Consider the following 21,507-nt stretch of genomic DNA (forward strand, 5'->3'; position numbering starts at 1 on the left):
ATCAGTAAGGATTTATTGATTTGCAGGAGTTGTCGGATTTGCATCAGCGAGCGGCACGAGTTTGGACCAGTTTGATAAAAACACAATTCCATTCATGCCAAATAAAACGGGATCTCCCATATCTGATAATGCTAATCGGAGCAGAGTTAAAGCTAAAACAAATCACGGAAGTGAAAAAGAGCTTTTTCGATGTTTTTGTGTGTTCTTCGACGTAAATCTCAGTAACGGCATCGCTTAGCGAAAAAACAAGCACATGTTCGTGATTAATGATTATAGGCATGAACTATTTAAGTGATAACGTGTCAGAGAAGAGCGCTTATCTGCTCTTCGTCATAAAGAATGTATGAAATCATTTGTCACTCTTTCATCAGTCGGTTACGGACACAGCATAATATCAAAGATGTTAAGTCGCCACAGGAAATTTTGCTCAAAAAACTGATTTTCCTTCGCATAGCGAGAAATGTGTTTATCTTTTAGCACGTGCCCTGTAGTGGCACTCTCCTTAGCATTATCAAAATTTACCACTATATTACTCTAGTTCCGACAGAGATATGTCAGGCTAAAGGTTCAAATATATCATGAGAACCCGAGATGTTAAGAAAGAAATGGTGGGGTAAAGTTTATGTTTAAGAGAGAAATTCCCAGCATCAATTTAAAGCATTTTGTAAACAAGTTCGTGTGTATCATCCGTAATTTTTTTCCATAATGTATCGGGTGGTATTAACGCTAGTGGTCATAATCGTTCTAAGTGATTCAGTTGATCATGTCTCAGGATTGAAATTTCCATCCTCGTTCTACTTTAGAACGGTTACGGATTCGGAACCTCTGGATAACAGTGTCGATAGCGAGATCGGTGATCCGGCCGGGACGATAAGTGAGGCGGACCTTACAGCTCTGAGAATCGAATATATCAAAAACCAAATACTCAAGAAGCTGCGGCTCAAGGAGAAACCCCAGATTAAACTCGAGGACTTGCCGAAACCCATCCGGGAGAATGAGAACATGCTTTCCGATGATAACATGGATTACCGGAGTTCCCTGGAAGATGGTTTTTACGGGAAAACCACTCAGGCTATAGTGCTTCCCTACGAAGGTGAGATGGCAGTAAGATCACGCATAGTCGCACAGATTCATTGCTCATATTTGATATTGATGCGATATTTTTTACTCGTGGACGCAGATTATCACTTTATGTCCCTTTGAGTTATCACGAAAAAAAAATTCATGGTCATGTTTATGTATGAGGATTTTCAGGAGGTACATAATCACAAAATTTACTACAGCAAGAGATAAGTTCAATGGTTTTGCCTCCCTTAAAATTCACGATTCCTCTAAACGATTTATTTTTGGAAAGGCAATTTTGAGGAAGTGTGTGCTCGTAGTGGATGCTGATGATACGTCTGTATGCAATATTTGGTTTTCCAGGAGATTGAAAGGCAAGCGGGGAGTAATTCTTGACGTCTGGCGAATGCGATAAATGTCTTGTCCTGCAGCAATAGACGTAACTTCACTTCTTTGCCAGATTTTGATTCAGGCAGAAAAATCTTTAATTTCGATTTACGATTCACCGGTCCTCTCTCGTATCTCACGATTCCAACATGCTCCTGATTATGCACGACCTTAAAGGCCTTTTCAGTCCTGATAATTTCAGTGTGTTTTTTTCTACTTTTCCATAATGAATCACGGCTCTCTACTTGGAGTAATTTGGTCACGTGTTGCGTACTGGACCAGCACTTTGACCAGTGTCCTCATATTCTTATTCGCTGATTACAGAGTGCTTCAAGGCGCCTTTTGAAAAAAAATTAATAACCGCTTTGTCACTATCTGTGCTCTGGAACGTGGTTGACCTGGGAACTCAAGATTACAATTTCTCGTGCGATCATACAAACTCCGGATGATCCATCATTGCCTATTAATTAACTATACGTTAATGACGCTGAATTTGTACTCCAGTAGAACTTGATTAAACGCGTTTCCACGGGGCATTTTGCCTTCTCTTTGGGGAAAATTCTTCGCAGATTTATTTGAATGCCACGAACTCCCGTCCCTTGAAATTTTCATTCATTGTAGAACCTCATGTTTTCTATGATGATGGCGTAGCTCCGAAATGTAATCAATATTTTCCTTACTTTCAGGCAAGAAAGTTGCCTCGTCGAGGCCCAAATCCAGTTAAGAGCCAGACCCCTATCAGTGTGGTTCTCTAGTAGTATAGAGCCAGCAGACCCTTATTTAGCTCTTACATATTACATAATCGCATATAGAGCGCTCGTACGCGACTGAAGAAAATTAGGGTGAGCGACTTCAATGAGAGCGACAAGTTTAAAAAAACGTTTTGCTTTGTGCCTTGGCATGCGATTAGTTTTCTTATTGTTAATTGTTTTATAAATATACGCATTTTTGAAATATTTATAATCTTTAATTTATGCAAAACAATAATAATCTTGGTTCGATATTTTTAAATAAGACACGTAAATACACATCATTAGCGCTACAGTCTCTGATACGCGTTTAGGTCCAAAAGTTACTGGCGCAACAAAGGGGCATTATACTACGCGACAATGAACTCAATGTGGGCGCAAGTGAATGCAAACAATCTTTTTGGTTCAATGCGATTTTTCAGTAGTTTTTCGTGCGTTTTCTGCCTGTGTTTAGCTAGATGGAACTTAACAACAATAATTAAACCTAATTAACTATGCGAAGATTGCGCGTTAGTTCCGCTATTATCAGAAGTGTGGGAGGGATAACGTCTTCTTTTGTAATCTAATTAACGGTAGCATGAAGCTCGCTCATGTCGCAGATAAGGACGCAATCTCAGAGAACTCTTAACATCGGTAATTACAGTGAGTTTATCATAAGACATTTAATCATACGGCTTCAAGTCGGACTAGAAAGCGACTGTATGTCACCAATGTAAGATACTTGAACAGAAATGCGCAGATTTATTAACATATGAGGTCAAATTCTTGAATAAGATTTAAATTATCACAAAATGTAATTTTTCGTTTCGTCGCCAGATAACGTATCTTGCTAAAATCTTACATAAGAGGGTTATACATAAAATAGCTCATATCTAGGCTACATTATAAAATGTCATAGGTCCCAATAAAATCTCAACGATCCTAATTCTCTAATGATAAAAGTAGTTCCTGGAACTGTGTAAAGTACATCTGAGAAGGAATTGATGTTTACTTGCATGAGGCTATCTACCCACGACAATTGGACTTCAAAGTCTTATATTCCTTCTGTGCTGAGGCGCAGCTACCAGCATGTTAGTACCTAAATTTTGGGTCGCCTTAAGTAACCATGGTAAAAGCAACTTTTTAGTAAATTGAGCTGACAATAGATTAACATTTTACCCATTATGTCCTTTTTTCACGAGGAAAATCTTCGAAAAGACACCCGACTAGTGGTTCTGGGTAGTGTGGGATTCACGCGTCTACTAAAAGCCTTTGGTGGAAAGAACCTTCTCCGACCCGGAACTGTCCCTGGAGGATAAGTCTTCCGTGTCGAGGAGGCGTTAGAATTCTGCTGTTTATAGTTCTACATGTCCAAATTATCGTTTTCTTTCAAAGGCCGAGGATCTATTGCACCCCTATTATGTGCCGTATTCCGCCCGATTCTGTTCTTTATTTTGTGGTGCATTGTCCTATTGTCCTTCTTGAGTCGTTCGTTCTTTTTCTTCTACCATAAATACCATTGTTGTAATGGTTCCACCTTGTTTTGTTTTCCAACGTCCTGTTGATGAGGGATGTTGGAGTCAGATTGTTCACGCACTCGTTTTGCGTTTATCTTTGTTCAAAATCACGAAGATCCGTGCAAATTCACCCATTTACGTACGTTGCTTGGGCTTTTAGGTATTTAAATTCCAAAATTTATATTTTGTAAAATTTTTATTGCCTACTTCTGTCCTCTTTAAAATTCCGTAGTTATTATAATTCCTTATCTATTATTGTTAACGTAAAATTCTCGATAATCTTTGAGTTTGGGAACAGCGTGGGCATATTATATCAGGGCCGGCCTTAGCAAGTCTGGCGCCCTGGGCGAAATTCTTAATCACCGACCCCCTGCCCCCAAGAAAAATTGCCGACCAGAAAAAGTCACCGCCCTGGGTCGTCAAACAACCTCCCCCCTTCCAATGAGGCCGGCACCGTATCACATAAAATATATTTAGAACCCTTCAAATGATTTAAAAAATTCATCACCTTCCTGGAGTCCCACAAGTAATTTATCCCGGATTTTTCGCTTTCTCTCTGCAGTGAGAAATTATTAATAAGTGCCATGCTTGATGAGAGTGAAGGAAGGACGGGGAGAGCCTCAGAACTAAGGGCTAAACCATGAAAATAAATGAGGCTATGCCAGTGCTCCGAAGCAATTTACGTATTTTTTTGCAAATTGGAGAAGAAGATAATAGAAACGGAAAAAATAAAATAAAAAAACATTGGGGGAAAGTAGGCCAGATAAAATCAAACAGGGAGGAATTGAAGATAATAAAGCGAGAAGGAGAGTAAAGAACTGAAGTACCTAAGAAAGCTAATAATTGACAGAGAGTAATGAATTGATGAACTGAAACTGACAATATCTGTTCTAAAAGAGAATAAAAAAAGCAATTTAGATAAATGTGTAAGTCAACTGAGGAGGTTATCAATAGAAAGATCCGGTTTGAGTCTTGAGTTCGGTAAGAGAGTTAGGTTTTCACTTCCACGTTAAAGAGGTAAATAACATAAGTAATTTCAAGCCTCAACTGTAACTCTGGAAATCCTGTACATATCTACAGTCTTATGCTTTGGACCGATATGAGGCCGAAGGAGTCAACATGAAGATAATCCTATAACGTTGTAGTAGTGACTACGCTATTTTCGATTGCTTGTTTACAGAATAGAATTCGACCTTTAGCTTCAATATTTTTATGAATTTTTACTGCATTTTTTGCATAAACATTTCTGCGACTGATTACACAATCATTTACACAATTGATTTATTAATTAATTTTTTTCCAGATGATGCGCGCTGCCTTCGGAAGATCGACTATTCTTCGGCATGTCTCCCGTTCCAGATGCCCAATGACATCCACAGTTCTGATGTGAGCACTGCGGAATTGTGGTTCCACAAGAAGCCCGATGTAATGGATCCACACAATCAAACTTTCATAATTTATGAAGTGGCCCATTGGGACACGAACAAGAGCTTCCAAAAGACGAATCCGCTGGCTATACAAGATACAAACATACGTGGTGAGTTGTCCTTACCATGGGGAGTTCAGTCCCTCAGGACAGTTAAAGGGACCATGTCGCAAGGTTTTTGCGTTTATATCGCAAGAAAAATGGGGGAGTTAACAGATGTATGTTTAATATTGTTATTGACAAGAAAACATTTCATCCGGCCTTGTCGTAATATTAAACAATAACACGATCATTATGCGCTTGTAATCAATCTATATGAGCGTGAATAATAAATATTGGGCGTACCTCGAGCACCCTCCTACCCAGTACCAGTCTTATGGGGCGGGGAAAGGGCGATGGCCCAGGGCGGAGGATTTTCCTGGTCGGCGATTTTTCTTGGGGGTAGGGGGCAGTGATTAAAAATTTCATCCAGAACGCCTTGCTAAGGCCGGCCCTGTACTTACCTTCCTCTCCCATTGCGGCCAATTCTTGACTGCCTAACATTGGTATCAACTTGTGACCAATATGCCTTTTTCAGAGGGTTGGCTGAAGGTGGACGTTAGCTATGTAGTGAAGAAGTGGCTGGACTTCCAGTATTCCCCCATTCACGCCATCAACGTAATTTGCAAGACCTGCGGCTTGGACAAATCTCAATCTCCTCTGTCGTCCTCAGGGAATCTGAGGCCGTTCTTGATTATTTACACGCACTCGCAACAAAGACGGTCAGTTTCGAAATGTAATGCCGCAACCATTGGCGCTTATAACTAATATTAATCTTAGAGCCCCAATTCATCGACGACCGAAAAGATCAACTGACTGTAGAAATTCTCCCAATGAGTGCTGCAGGGAAAGTCTCTATGTGTCTTTTGCTGATATAGGATGGAGCGACTGGATCATTAAACCTGATGGTTACAACGCCTACTTCTGCCGAGGGTCCTGCACCACGCCCACAGCCATCATGAACAGCGCTAGTCAACATAACAGCATAATTCAGGTAAGTTTTGCGCAAGTAGCACATAGAGCGTCCAGCGATACGCAGTCGCCCCAATGCTTTTTTTGATTTTGCGAGGGTATCGATACACTGCGGTATAATCCTTTTTAATTACATGCAGGGTGCCTTAATTATTACTACAGCACGCCTTCAATATTTTAACATTATTATCTCTTTCTTTTCTTTAGCCCATCTCACTCAACTCATCATCTTATTATCTCAAAAACTGTTGGAGATTGATGTAGGGTTTGCGTCATAGAAATTTCTAAAAATCGCTCATGGAATGCAAAGAGATAATAATTTTGTGGGTCTTCCGTTAAAAAAGCTCGATTTATTGAACAGTAAAAGAGTGATGTAGCATTTTTGCACCTCTGGGTCATCCTGCACGTCGTTTAATCTCCCCCAAGCTGAGCTAAAAATTGCGCGCTGGAATCGCGGCGTGCGCACGCTTGTACTTGCCTCGTGCCCAGCCACTTGGCCGACGTCTGCGCATATCAAAAATATTAATCACAACATTTTTTTGATTAGATTTTCCTGTTTTTTTCAGAAAATGATGGGGAGTTCTAATCGAAAAGGCTCACGTCCTGAACTAACTCCGTGCTGCGCGGCTACCCAATTTCAGCCATTGCATTTAATTTACATGGATGGCAATAAAACGCTAACGACGAAACTGCTGTCGAATATGATCGTGGAAACGTGCGGATGTATGTAGACTGCTTGGAAAATTAATTTCTGTACATAATGGACGATAATAGATTTTTAACAATTAAGAATGCACAGGCGACTCTTGGAATAATTCTAGTTTGGACTTGAAATTTTCAGCTCTCTGTTTTCAAAAAATCTTCACTTCCGTCTATTTCTTTGAATTTCGTAGCAGCTTAGGGAATTTTAATAAAGATGTGAGCAATAGCAACTTAGTCAATTATTATTAAGAGAGGTGAATATTGTATAGGTATCTAGGAAATGTTTTTAGCAGTATTTTTAGTGATATGCAGTACCGATCTTAGGGGGGGGGGGGGGTCAGGCGACGGCCCAGGACGGTAGACCAGGAAGGGCGGCGGATGTTCCTGGCCGACGGTTTTCCTGAGGGGAGGGGGTTGATTAGAAATTTCCTCCAGGGCGCCAGACTTGTTAAGGCCGGCCCTGGTGATATGTATAGTGACTGGCAACGTTGCACTTTCTCCATCATACCAAAGGTTGTTGAAAGATGGAAAAGGGTCTTATCGTGGTGGTGTATTTAAAGTACCCGTACACTTACAAGCACAGATCCAAAGGGCACTTCAGAAGGAAAGCATTATTATAATTCTGCTGTTCGGTTTTCAGCCCTCGTGCTCAAATTTACTGCATACAGCAGGCCCATTGGTACCTAATTGATACACAGGCAGCCTAAAGGCAAAGACTTCGGAATTGGCAGGACCAATCTCAAGTTTGCGTTTAGACTGTCTTTTGCCAGCTTTTGAACGTTCGAAATATTATTCTTGTGTATAATTCATCTCCAACTTTCCTTTCACAGCGCGGGCGCGATATCTGAGCAAATTTAGCACGTTACCAAGAAAATATGCGAACCCTTTATATCGATATTGTCTGAAAGTAGAGTTTATGCCTTAAGTACTTATAATATGAGTTTGTTGGAGGTAATTTTTTCTAAGTAATTTATGAGCTTGCAGAGAGTGTAAACACTTTAGTTTTATTATTTATTTTATTTATTTTCGTTTGGCCTTTCGGTACTTATTGTACGTTAATTTTGATGTTTATGTGCTGCAACATTATTTATCTGAAGTGTTTACATATCCGGGGTAATATTTAAACTTCGATCCTTTATTTCTAGTGCGATTACACACACGGTACTAGCCATATTGTGTTCTAATGCTATTGACTTGTGATAAATAATTTTAAGCACTTCTAGGAACCCTTTTAGGTGTAATATAGGTTTTTTACATTAAATTATTTTTTAGTAACAACACCGAGGAGTTTCCTTTACAGTCACCGCAACTTCCCGTGTCTCACGCATATTTCCGCTGCTAAAACCAGCACGCTCAAACACATCCCTGATATCCATAACACAAAGCCAGCAAAATAATTCTCGAACAACAGCATAGCCTCAGACTCGTCCACCAAGAGTCTCTTGTAGTTCGCAAATGCTCTGATGGACGCTCCGTATTCTCGAACCCTCAAGGCCAAAGCGTCGATCTTTTTCAAATATGGCGACTTGGCCTTGCAGTAGAAAGAACCAAAGGCAGGTTGCACTACCTCTTGAAGCATCTGGTACTGGAACGGGCGCCTTTCGTTCGCGTGCCATTTGGCAATTCTCTCGAAAGTGTCCGTGGAACCAACAAAGGCGTTTTCCTCATTGTTCTTGATCTTAATGTGCCACACCGTCTTGTTCACCAGCGTGGTATTGAAGCCAGGCGGTACCGGGCAGTCAGCATTGTAAACCTTCAGGGAACTTCTGCCAAGTTTCTCTAAACTTGTAATTTCGTCCTGGTAATGCGTGATGATTATATTCCGGAAGATAAAGACGTCCAATAGGGCTCCGTTTAAGACGCAACCCAAGAACCAAAACGCCTTTATTGGGGATTTCTCCTTCAGGAAGTGGCACACCGGACTCCTGAGCTGCACCGCCACAAAGCTCAGGTAGTCCAGTTTTTTGACTTTCCAAACGTATTTATTCACTACTGACATCAGCACTCCAAACAGAATATTAACCGGGAAAATGTGGGTCCAGAAAATTTTCAAAAAGTATTTCCATTTGGGAATCGGCTTGCCTTTGGGTACCACCACCACCAAGTTGTTCATCGTCTGAGGGTACAATCTCGTGATTCGTCCCTTGTTTTCTTTTGATATCGAGCGCCCGGTGAAGACTTGCAGCAGCGGGTACATTTCCACATCTTCATACATTATTCTGTGTTGGATTTGATCTATCGTGCTTCTGTCCTTATCAATCACTACGCCGGTAATGGTAGCGTTGAGGTAATCCCTTAAACATATTTTAAAGTTGTAGGTGTAGTCGTTGTAGTTGGAGCTTGAAGGAAAAATGATTTTGCTAAGGACAAATACCTTAAGTGAGTGACCGTTCATGTTCCTCAACTTATCGGGAAATTCCTGGAATGTCTTTTTCAGCGTGTTGTTGAACTCCTGAAGCTTTTCTGTGAAAGGATTGTAACTCGCCACCATTAAACTGCTATTAAAATGCACCATCACGAAGTCTAATAAACGATTCTTCCAAATTTGTTTCGACATGATTATAAGCTGGTTAGTGTCTTCTACGTTAAAACACATTACGAACTTGTAGTTCCCCTTATTGGTGAAGTATATGGAACGCACTAGTTCATTTAGCTTCATGTTGAATTTAATTAAGCTCTTGATAGCTACAACAGTAAGGCTCGACTCAGTATCGGAGAAAATACGATAGTCAAATCGATCGGCAATGATCTTCTTACACTTAGTAAATTTTATGTAGTTGCTCATGATATCACTGCATCGTCCATCCTCCAAGTCTACTATAACGTTGCAAACTGAGTACGGTTTGTGGACCTGTACGTTCTTCAGGTAGCTCTGGATTTGACTGGGTAGATCGTCGTCTACAAATAAGTCTGCAATTTTCTCAACTGTGCAGCTGATGAGGGTTAATATGAGAAGCAACGGTCTTAAGGAACACATGGTTGCTGATGCTCAGTGTTACACACGAATATCAAAAATTATGTATTTCCAGGACTGGTTAGGAACTTTTATATAGAAATAATGGAAAAATAGGAAATTGGCATGTAAAAAAATTAAGGGAACATGAAACTGGCATTATCGTTGGTTATGCGGAACACGTCCCTAAACGACTAATAAATATAGGTCTAAGCCACTATTGAAATTTAAGGATTAATATGTCAGCTTACTCTTATCGTGTTAATCGCAACACAGGAATGGGAACTGTCTGTCTTTAGCTCCTTTTTGCTAAACATTTACTAAAATTAAACGTGCCTGTGGTACTTACGAGGATAGTTCCAGAAGTGCCCGACTTGACATAGAGATGGCGATTTGTTAAAAATTTGCCTATATTACAAAGACCTAACTTTAAAAAGCTTATGCCTAAAGCTTGAGGGTGCTATTGGTTTGTGTTTGTTTTGGACCAGTGAACGCCTTCAGAGATTTTGGGAACATGGGAAAAATTGGCCATCGATACATGATCCAATACTTTCATTTGAAAGGTCTTAGTCCATTCAACATTAAAGCGGAGTTAGATTTTACTCTGGGGGAATCTTGTCTTCCATTAACAACTGTAAAATGTTGGGGGACTTTAAACGCGGCCAAGACGAACTCAGCAGTGATCGGCCCAATGAGGTGTCCACTCAAGAAATTCTGGTGAAAATTCACAAAACTGTACTGGAACACCGTCGGCTAAAATTGCGCAAGTTAGCAGACATGGTAGGCATTTCAAAAACTACTCTGCATCGCATTTTGACCGAACATGAATGAAATTTGAGTTAATTATTTCAAACCTGAGATGAAAGAGCAGTCAAAATAATAGACTCAACGGGGAGAATCGGTTCCTTTGAAGGCGAACACCGTTTCATCTGCGGGAAAGGTGATGCATAAGTAATTTGGGATCATCTTTATTGACTATCTCCCTAAAGGAAAAACAATAAATGAAGAATATTATACAAATTTATTGCAGCCACATTTGACTAAAAAAAAAGTGATTTTTCACCAAGAAAACGCACCAATCCACACTTCCGTCATCGCGACGAACAAAATCAATCAACTTGGTTTTGAACTTTTTCCTCACCCACCCTACGCGCCAGATTTAGCCCTCTCAGATTATTTTCTATTTCCAAACTCGAAAAAATGGCTTGGTGGAAAGAGATTTGCCAATAATGAAGAGGTGGAGTCCGAGGTTGATGCCTATTTTGAAACATTCGAAGTTCCTTGTTATGATTGTATTGTATAGAAGTCATAGATCATCACTAGGAAAAGTGTGTCAATCTCAAAGGAGACTATGTTGAAAGAAGCATCACGGGAATTTGGTCGAGATAAAATAAAAAATGCTTTGCCATCTAGATCAATTCTCATCTATATCAGCCCCATTTTGGAAATGGTCGTGAAAAAGAACGATCTATTTGAGGTAGTGAGCGGGTATTCCCTGATTGCTTGCATATGCACTGTAATGTGGTTTTTGAGTTTCTCAGTCTAACGAAATTATTGAACACAGTTACACAAAACAGAAAATATTTATTTGTTATTTTTTTTACATTTTCTGAATGTTCGTCATAGAACTAAACATAATTTAAATACATTGTACTGGATATCGTTCAGTTGCACTTCACTGGAATGTCCATGTCTACTTTCTTAGTTTCAGATTTCCTACTGAAATCAATAGACCTTTGCTGATCGACTTGCGATTTCAAGGCGTAAGCAGTCTTAGTGGTTTGAATGCAGTGAACTGGAACGCTCTTGGTGAAAGTCTGGAAGGCTGAACCTCTGCAGGTAGGCAATGGGTAAATGCTGAAGCAAATCTCCCCATTCTCCTCGACGTAGCGGGTGGCCATCCTGACTCCGCTCTGTGACGTTCCTGGGAAGGATAACTGTGACCTTCCAACATCGAGGTCGGAGATGACATCGGCGTACAGGGGCAGTATCTTAGGTACGCATTCGCTTCCCCACTCTCCAGAACGGTGCTGACGGCGAGCCCTTTGAGAACCTACCTGGAAGTTCTCACTGAACTTTTCGGGAGTCCTCATAATGCACTTGGCGGGAACGGTGAAGTCTTCCTGTTGGTCCTCGCTGTAGCGACCGCAAAGACCGTAGATTGAGTCACGGAGTGTTCCGCTAGTGGCAGTCAGTTTGAATCGTTTCCCGTCGAAGATCACGTAGAAGGCATGTTGGAATTCAACTTTAACTTCACCGTTGGGTAGGGCGTAAATTTCGACACATCCATCGTACAAGTCGACGGTTTGTTTGTCGTCAAACTTAACTTGTTTGCCATCAACTGTAACGGAGGCCGCAGGGCTCGATCCGGAGAACTTCCCTTGATTGGGCTTCATCTGGATCTCTACAGTTTTGCCCATAGTTTTTTCGTGATTGAAAGAGATGATCACTTCCTTTTGGTTTTCAGATGATTGGCGGGTCAGGATGACACAGTTCTCGAGCTGTTGCTTCAGTTGCTTCTCCACGGTTTGCTGTTCGTTGCCCTTCCATCTGGCGTCCTTAGGGATGTATTGCATGACCACGGTGTACTGTTGCTTGTCCAGAGACAAGGGGTACGACTTATTGCTGAAGGTTTGAGCAAAGTTTTGGTCAATCACGCAGGTTGCTGTAATAGAAACGGCGCAAATTAAATCGTAACTCGATGTGACATTTAGCAAGTCTTACGTCTGAAGTTTTTCTGGCCCCTAGCAAAGCCCCAAAGCCTGGCACCTATGTGGAATACAGGGTGTGGCACCCACACAGCACGAACAATTTCGCTGTCACAGGATTGGTTGTAGATTTTATACTGTTCATCTTTAATAATAAATGTGGCGTTGACTTGGCTCAAATCCTCAGGTTGGAACTGAACGCTTCCTTTAACGGTGTTGTCGGCCTCAGCTGATACAGTTTCGAATTCAGTCATTGGGAAGTAATATACAAAAGCTGCTTTGAAGGCATCGTCGACGTATTCGACGAAGTGCTTGTTGAGGTTCTCGTACTGGACTTTGTATTTAATATCATCTAGGTAATTAGCTCTGATGGTCATGTACTGGCAGGCGGGAAGTTGGAAGTTGCCTTCTTGCATCTGTTCTTTGCAGACGCTGTACAAAGGCTCTTGAGTGGTCAGGTATTGCTTGCGGGCTTTGCTCCTAGTCATATTCACTTCAGCAGATATCCTGGCTTCCTTGTTATCGGCCTTACCGTGGTGGATCTTACAGGTAATTTTGGCAAACGGTTCGGTGTCGAGGGAATGAGTCAAATCTAATCCGTTGGTGTTGGGGACATCAGCTCTGAGCTCAAAAGCGGATTGCGTGTTCTGGTTCTTGTTTTTGTAGTAAATCAATGCCTTTGACAAAGATCCAGCGTTGCTCTTAGCAACAGCATATCCCAAAAAGTGTTGCACCTTCTCGTCTCCTTCGCATTCCATCGAGATGTCAGTGCTGTACAAACGTGCGCTCTTAATTCCAGATCCAACGTGTTTAAACAACTCCTGTTGACGTTGCTGGGGTTCATCGCTTTGAAGCTTAGTTGCCAATTGACTCAAGCTGAGGAAGTCTTCCTCTTTCTGAACTTCAGGTTGTTGCTTGTACTCGTAACTATGTTTAATGCGGAAAGTCACTTTACGCATGGTCGATTGGCTGGGGTTGAACCTAAGACTAGCTTCGGTGTGGGTGAGGGCAGCTTTGTCCCACAGCTCGTCCCACAAAGTAATGAAGTTCTCGGATTGCCACATTGCAGCCAAGCTACCCAAGTTGAAGCTTTGGACGGGGTGGTGGCCCCATGCCCGGAAGGACAAACCGGTTTGCTTCTTTCCAAACTCGATATCAAAGAATGTGTGTTGTTTCTCTTGGTCCTTGATGATGAGAGTGTTGGGCCTCAAGGCTACTGGCCTGATTGTCATGACGTCGCTCCTTGAGGTATAAGGCGTGCTGGAGAAGTGTAATAAACGAGCTCCTTCGTGTTTCTCTTGGATTTCAACCTCGATCTTAGTCTCCTTGTTCTTCACATCAATGTCGACGTGAGCCTTGAGTGGAACGTGGGTATGAAGGGTTCTGTCATAACCGGCCATGTAAATTTGATGGTCAAATGGAGTGACAAAGCTCAAGTGGCTCTGGACTTTTCCACTGATGGTGATGTAGGTATCTACATCTCCTACAATCTTTTCAGGTGTGTAGATTCTGTCCTTCTGGGAGACTTGGGGAGTAGCAGTGGCCTTAACTTTTCCTTCCAATCGCACTATCACTGGCATATCGTAAGTGTACAGGAATGGAATACCCATCTCAGTAGGGAACGACAGGGCCATTTCTTTGAGTTGCTTGAGTTTGGCATAATTGAATTGTTTGCCGCTCTTAAGCTGTTCCTCTTGTTGGCGAATAACTGAAAGAAAGGATTTTTTAACGTCCCATTTTCTTACTCACATGACCAATTTCGCTTACATTCAGGTAATCGCTCGATGGTTTGGTTGTCGAAAGTCCAGAGTTTTTGCATGTGCTCTATCTCAGCGAAGATAATGTACTCCAATTGTTCTCGATTCTCAACTTCGTATTTCATCAACTGGGCAATGGCGGCACTTGAGTAAGTGCCATCATTTTGCTGCTCTTGAGATCTATCGGAACAATCACGTTTCGGTTACCTGGCACAAAACACATCTACAAAAATACCTTTGATCGCTAGCCTTCTGAAATTCTTCAGTTTGGCGGTATAAGACGTTGGTGAGTTCCCTAACGCTGGAAATCACAGACTTGAAGCGGAAGTGTGGGATTCTTATTCCATGCATCTTGTTTCTGAAGTCAAAGCTGAGCATCTTAGGAATGTTGCTGTCTTGGCTTCCATATTCGCTTAATTGATGTCTCACGTAGACTTCCATTTCCTTGGCGACGTAGTCATGAAGGTGCAAGTAGCTTTGGTCAGCTCCGTACTGCTTCTTGGTCAAGAGGGGTACGGCTGACTGAGCAGCTTCCCTCCTGTCATAAAATATCAATCAGTTGGTTCGTTGGATTTTGAATTTCTTCTGTGAGCAACTTACATCTTCCTTGATTCGGCTGACCTAAGACGGCTGGCAGATTCCAGAACGGATTTAACGGCGGCATTGACTTGTTCTTGAGCGTCAGTGTTGGTGTACTGAGCCATGCGTTGCATGATTTCGACTGGTGGGTTGGTCTTCATCAACTGGTATACAGCAGCTACTCTGATTTCAGGAAGATCAGCGGTGTTTTGGTAAATCTATAACAAGAAATCCCACCAGTCTTAAATAGAATTTCAACTTCTTCTTGAATCTGCCTGCTTACCTTGTAGAACACAGAGCGGGCAACACTAGGGTAACAAGAGGCGAGTCTGTCCAGGCAGATAACCATCCATAACCTTTGGAATTGGGAAACGGATTTATGACCTTCCAAGTAATCTTCGAACACTTTAAGAACCTCCCTGTTTCCAATGTTTCCAACAGCGCGTGTGTAGACATGGATTTTGGTGGCGTCACCCTGCTTCACAGCATTTTCCAGTTCTTGTGACAAATATGGCAATACAGTGGATTTAACGTATTCTCTTCCCTCCTTAGTGTTGAAAGATCCAAAAGCGTGGACTGGGTATTGGTTGTGAGATTCGTTTGCATTAACGTAAACTTTGTACACCAAGTCGGTGTAGCACAGAATTGCAGTTTCGTTCAAGATCTCTTGGTTCTTGACTTCAGAACTCGTCACCAACTCGAACAATTTCTTCATGTAGTCTTCGGTGGGGACCCGAACGGCATTGGTCATGGTACAAATAATTTCGCTAGCTTCCCTCTTCTCGATTTTCTTGGATTGTATCCATTGCTTGATGTTTATGAAGGCTGGTCCGGTACCGGCTTCAGCTACGCAATCGCGGAAGACGATCCAAGTCAAGTGTCCTTGGCTCTCTTGGTTTTGAGAGTACAGCTCTTCGGCAACGGACTTAATCTCATCTTCATTCATCAGGCGAACAAGGGTATTCAAGATGGTGTATTTGTCCAAACTTGACTCGGACAGAATCTTCTCGGGATCTTGCATTTCGCTGCTGATTTCTTTGGCGAGCTTTTCCACGTTTCCTTTGAGGTCGAAGTCGCTACTTTCTTTAATTGATTTTCCGTGGTATCCTACCATGTATGGAAGAAGGGGAGAGTCGGGGGCTCTGGACAGCTGAGGCTTATGTTGTTCCTGGAGTAATTCTTCCGAGTCTATGAAAGTGGACCTGATGAATCTGTTTGATCGTTGATGCTCTTGAGAATTCCTCGAGCTGTAGTCATTGACTCGACGGCTTTGTAATTTCTGGTGGACCTTGTTGCTGGCAGAAAAGGGAGTTTCGTAAGTGTACACCAAGTTTCCAATGTCAGTGGGGTTAGACAATTTTTCGGGTTGTTGACCGGCTTTAACAGCATTCAGTGTAACATTCACCATACTGACGACGGATCCCATTTGCTTGTTTTTAATAATAGGGTTGACCATAATCTTATTGATAGTGTAGGAGTTTTGGACGGAATAGCTGGAAAGGTCTCCGGTGAGAATGATACGGGAGTTAGATTCCCTGATGAAGAATTCTCCCATTTTGTTGGAGGATGGTTCAGATTCCTCAATATGTCCAAATCCATAGTGATACGAGGGCCTGCTTTCAGCATTAGTGAAGTTTTTGAACTTGGTGACTTCGATGATTCCTTGACCGTTACCCTTCAGGTTGTTTTGGGGAACCAACCAGGGTTGGCTTTGAAGCAAGTATTCGGGCAAATTGTGAACGTCGTAGAGAGTTTCAGTTTCACCTGTCACAGTTTCTTCCATGGTTTGGAAGACGCGGTCAAGTTTGTTGTTTTCTGGCACGTTGTTCACAGGGCTGGGGATGATGTTCTTTCCTTGCAAGTCAATCTGGAACTGGCTCACAATACTCTTGATGATGTTAGCTTCCCAGTTGGTAATATCTTTCTCTACAGTCAGCGACTTAATTAAGTTGTCTTTCAGTTCCATGAGGAATGGAGATTGCTTAATTGGCAGCTGTTTGTAAGCCAACTGTTCTTCGGGGATTTCAGATTTCCAACCACCAGGTAATTCACTCTGGATTTGAGCATATTGGGGGTTAACTATTTTTCCTTGCAATTTTCCGTCAGGACGAAGCAGAACTTGTAACTTGGCTTTTAAGATAATTCCGGAATACTGGTCAGAGGCTTCATGAAGGCTGCTGAGAGTGCGTCCATTAACTATATATTCGTATTCGGTACTTTCTTTCCATGCTGGGGAAGCAGAGGCGTAGGCAAGCCCCACTGGAACAGAAAAAGCCAGAGATTGTAGAAGCAGTTGGTCAGACAACCGCCATTTATGTAATATGGGATAATCGGTACTGGTGTTCTGGGGGCAATTTTGAGTAATTCATTTTTCAAGACTTAGGGGACTAGGAGCTCGTGCTCTATATCAAATAGTTTGCAAATCATAGAGTCCTAAATTATAAAAATGGAAAATTTTACATTTCATTATTTAAGAAACTCTTGAAGATAGGCATAAAACGGGTGAAGGCCTCCCATTTAATAACTACAATTTTATACAGCACAGTTTAAGGTATGCAGAGGGTAATGATTGATGAAGCGAGAATAAATATCACAAAAAAAAGAAAAAATTCACAAAAATCAAATTGAGATTATTCAAAAACAAATGTTGAAAAAAAGGCTACTTACCAACTAAACACAAGGCCAGTTGAGACCACATTGCTAATATGATGTATGTTAACACCAGCCGCAGAATGTGATGTTACCAAGAACCAACTTGTATTTATATGAAAATTTAGCTGAATTTGCGAAGATATACTCATATATCCAGCTAAGAAGTCATGAATGAACTTTGCTTATCGCTTTTTATTATGCGAAATCTTTATCTCTCAGTATTAAATAATGCGAGTTTCTTTGATTTAATTTTTACATTTCCCACAAAATTCGAGAATAAGAGTTACCTCCTGAATCCAGATAGCACCTGTGTGCACGGATGCATCAATTGTACCTGTATACAGGGTATCCTCGAATTTCAAAGATATCTATATAAATAAGAAAATTGCCATTCGTTTTTAATAGTTGAAAAGAAATTGGGAATTTTAGGTTGCTAAAAACTCATTTTTTTCTAATTGATTGTTCTTTAGCCGACCTCGTCAATATAGTTAGTGCCTGGCTTCTAAGCCTCAAGTTGTGAAAGAAAATCCAGCAATCCCAAATTTAAAAATATTTTTATTATACCCAACCATTTTCTCATAAAATGAATGGGGCGTCGAGTTTGAACGACCCTGTATATATTTTAGCAGTAGTTCCCAAACTTTTTCGACTCGGGGCACTTTCTCTCATTTAATAATTTCACGCGCAACCTTACATTATTGATAAAACATTCATTCATTGACTATTTACAATTCATTTCATAATTGAATTAATATGCCGTGGCGTCTCGCTGAGGGCGTCGGGGCAACCCAGGGCTCAGCGGCGCACAGTCTAGAAACCACTGTTCTAAAGAATTTTTTTTAGTATTCGCTCATTTCTGATGGTTCTAACGAGACATTCATTTGAGTGCAATCCAGACCAAAATCTAGGCCCTATGGGCAGCCTCTAGTTTTTGCTATGCGATGCGTTTCATAAGAAAGTTTAACTGAGGATTTTATTACAAAACTTCAAAGGGCGGACTTTTATTAGTCTCCGAAGAAGCTCAGAATTTTATCACCAGTAGGTATACCAAGGTAGGTAGGTAAATGACAATTTCTAAAATTTTGGTTCCTTTTTTCAAAAAAAAAAATACTACACGAGTCCGGATAATCACGAAACCTATTAAATAAATACAGATAAAGTATTGCAAAACTGCAAAACAATATTTCATTCATTAAAATGCCCATCTAAACATTGCTATTTTATAGTTTATATTCCCAATGATAAGACCGATTTGTTTCTATGTCGGATCTAACCAAGCAACTAGACCCAAAATTAAAATTGATTGGACACCCTAATCAATAAAAAAATCAATAAATATTATAAAAATTATTAACCTTATGTTCAGAATTATTTGCAAGGTTTTCAAGTTCAAGAGAATAATGAGACATTCGTAATTCAAGCTCTGTTGGTGGTTATATGGTAATATTGAGGTCTTATGTAGCCTTAAAAGGTTAGCAAAAAATAGACTTTAAAAAGCAACTATAATCAGATATGTAAAATAATTGTTTGCCACAGCTATTTATTCAGATTGGCCATTTAAGCTCAGCTTAACTTTAAGGGGTGAAAATGGCATTAACGCCTAGAGCCACAGTAATAAAACCAATATAAAGCTTTGCCCCTATGACCAGTACATCTGCCTTATATGCTAACTCATAGGTGATTATTAAAAAACTCTAAGTAGGAAGTTAAAATATCAAACGCATATGTATCCTTAATAAATTTCTGAGCTGTTATCCAATTAGTAGATGTTTGATAGCGGAGAACAAATAGCTTAATTAACGAGTTCTTATATAGTTCTGGTATAGTAGTTGTATAGTAATCAGCAGTAAAATACCTATTTGGTTATGTAAGCCTACATACAGAAGTTACGTTGTAGAAAAATTATGATCTATTGAAAAACATGAATCGTTAGTAAATTTTCGATCAGCACGTGGAGGAAGTATTGGTGATATTGGCAAATTGCAATTGATAAAATTTTGCAGTGTGGAGAAATATATAATTGGCATAAGACCGGATATTATTCTAATTATTACGACTTTACTCCTGAAGATAATTTTATTTAATGAGCAAAAAAGCAGATAAATTCATATCGTTCAGTTCAAGGTAATCAATGCAATTTAATCTTTACTATCCTGTTTTTTCCTTAATTTACAATTTTCCGAATTCTTTAAATTTAATCTTAAACTATCCAGGTAACGTGAATTGATGTATTTGCCTTCTTAGGACCTCTCTTCGAATGGTCGAATAACCGGTACAGGAAACCCTCCTCCAGGTGCAAGGTAATAATCTTTTTTAAAAATGGAGTAGAGTTTTTCAGTAAAAACAGAAATTTCCCGAAGACCGATGTAGGGTATGAGATTAGCTGCGTTAGTCACCTTCAAAGAACATATTGTGCTACGGGAACATAAAGGGTGTTCATTTGGGGGCTTCCCACCGTGAATTTTTCGAAATATTTGTTCGTGAATCGCCAAAACACGTCAAACGTTTTCCCGAAGGGTAAAACTTTTTATGTTATGAATACGTCCCCACTTACCCCTCCCTCTGGAAGGTGCCCCTGGCTAGATCTTAAGCGAGAAAGGTGATCGAGTGATATCTCATTTTAACGGTCCCTTAAGAACCCACTTGTTTTGGGCTGTTGAGGAATGTTTCAGGTTTTTATACAGGGTGTTAAGGAAATAACTTTCGTAAATTTAACCAGTGATTAAGAACATAATTTTGAAAAATGTTCCTTAGAAGAGGGTCAAGTCGTCAATACAACCATTTTCCCCGGAAAATCAAAACAACACATATTGTGAGAATTGTCAACGTCGTGTAGTATTTATTTCATTTCCATGCCTACCCAAGTAGCCACATGAAGTGGGTCTCTTTGGGGTGCTTTGGAGCGCTTTTTCTGGGTATGGTAAGTTTTAGAGTAAATAATTAACAAAATGCCCTAAATTCGTGAAATTTAAAAATTATGTGATTCTTATTTTATTATTTTGAAAAACCATTTATCTTTAAATTATTGTTGTCATCTTTAATTAACATGACATGTTACGTTACACATTTTACACCACTCACATCACACTCAAAAACACAAATTTATTATTGTTTTTGCTACTATAAAATGCTCGAAATCTTCGCCATTTCGGCCCATGCATGCTCCACTCCGGGTACTCCTTGTTGAACTCTTTTGAATAAGGTTTAAAATTTGTTCTTCGGCTTCAGAACCAACTTCTCGCTGGCGACCTCGTCCTTGTTATGTAGAAATAACGCTACCTGGATACAGAACCTTTTAGGAAACTTTCACAAACGTTTGTGGAGTTGGAGGTTCTCTTTCTGGATAACGATTACCGTGAATGCGTCTAGCTTCTTCAGAATTTTGTGATGCCTCTCCATAAATCAAAAGCACGTCATGATACTCGCGTAAAGAATATGTACATTATCACGTAGAAACTGTTAATGAGTCGGAATAAAATCACATCAAGCTCGCTCAAATTAGCTTTGCGGATGATCTGTTGCGTCTACTGACAGAAGATGCATTCAGCGAGAACGAAATCAGACTAAAATATTGAAAGTATGGAAGGACATACAATCCATGACAAAACTAAAAAATAAGAGTGGTTTTGGTCTTGTCCCTCCTCGATGGTCCCTAATGGATTCCACTTGCCGATGGCGCCAGGCGTCTTTGCACGGGGGTCATATGCCAGATAAGATGGGATGAAATGCAGATGACCACAGCATGACGCAGATAGTTCATGTACTATTGAGGTACTAGGTCTATCTGTTTTCTACGCATTCCAATGCCTTATCGCTTCACCCGCAAAGAGGGAGAGCGACCCTAAGGGCCATAAAAAATAATCATAACAAAAACAAACTCCTCTTTTTTGGTCACGTTCAGTGCGGCGTTGACGCTTACGTCTATTTTTACCACTTAAGTTATTAATTAAATTTTTAATTGCTTTTAGCAATGTTATTGTTGAATAATTTTAAGTTTTTTTTTTACATATCAAACAATCAGCATC

The 21,507-nt window shown here is 40.4% G+C and overlaps 2 protein-coding genes across 2 annotated transcripts; one reads left to right on the plus strand and one right to left on the minus strand.

Annotated features, from left to right (window-relative positions):
• Positions 1–472: 472 nt before the first annotated feature.
• Positions 473–7,081, plus strand: LOC136414889 (growth/differentiation factor 8-like). Its single transcript, XM_066399166.1, is given in 6 exon segments — positions 473–689; positions 692–1,093; positions 4,998–5,231; positions 5,698–5,881; positions 5,940–6,153; positions 6,698–7,081. Coding segments are annotated over 6 exon segments (1,266 nt in total). The 5' UTR covers positions 473–622; the 3' UTR covers positions 6,863–7,081.
• Positions 7,082–11,350: 4,269 nt separating this feature from the next.
• LOC136414864 (vitellogenin-like) lies at positions 11,351–17,625 on the minus strand. Its single transcript, XM_066399092.1, has 7 exons — positions 17,498–17,625; positions 15,114–17,089; positions 14,852–15,048; positions 14,487–14,789; positions 14,262–14,431; positions 12,511–14,202; positions 11,351–12,451 (listed from the first exon to the last, which is right to left on the minus strand). The coding sequence occupies exons 1-7, from the start codon at positions 17,526–17,528 to the stop codon at positions 11,451–11,453; spliced, it is 5,370 nt and encodes a 1,789-aa protein (XP_066255189.1). The 5' UTR covers positions 17,529–17,625; the 3' UTR covers positions 11,351–11,450.
• Between the last annotated feature and the right edge of the window lie 3,882 nt (positions 17,626–21,507).

Source organism: Euwallacea similis, chromosome 18 (assembly GCF_039881205.1).
Source record: "Euwallacea similis isolate ESF13 chromosome 18, ESF131.1, whole genome shotgun sequence".
Taxonomy (NCBI): Eukaryota; Metazoa; Arthropoda; class Insecta; order Coleoptera; family Curculionidae; genus Euwallacea; species Euwallacea similis.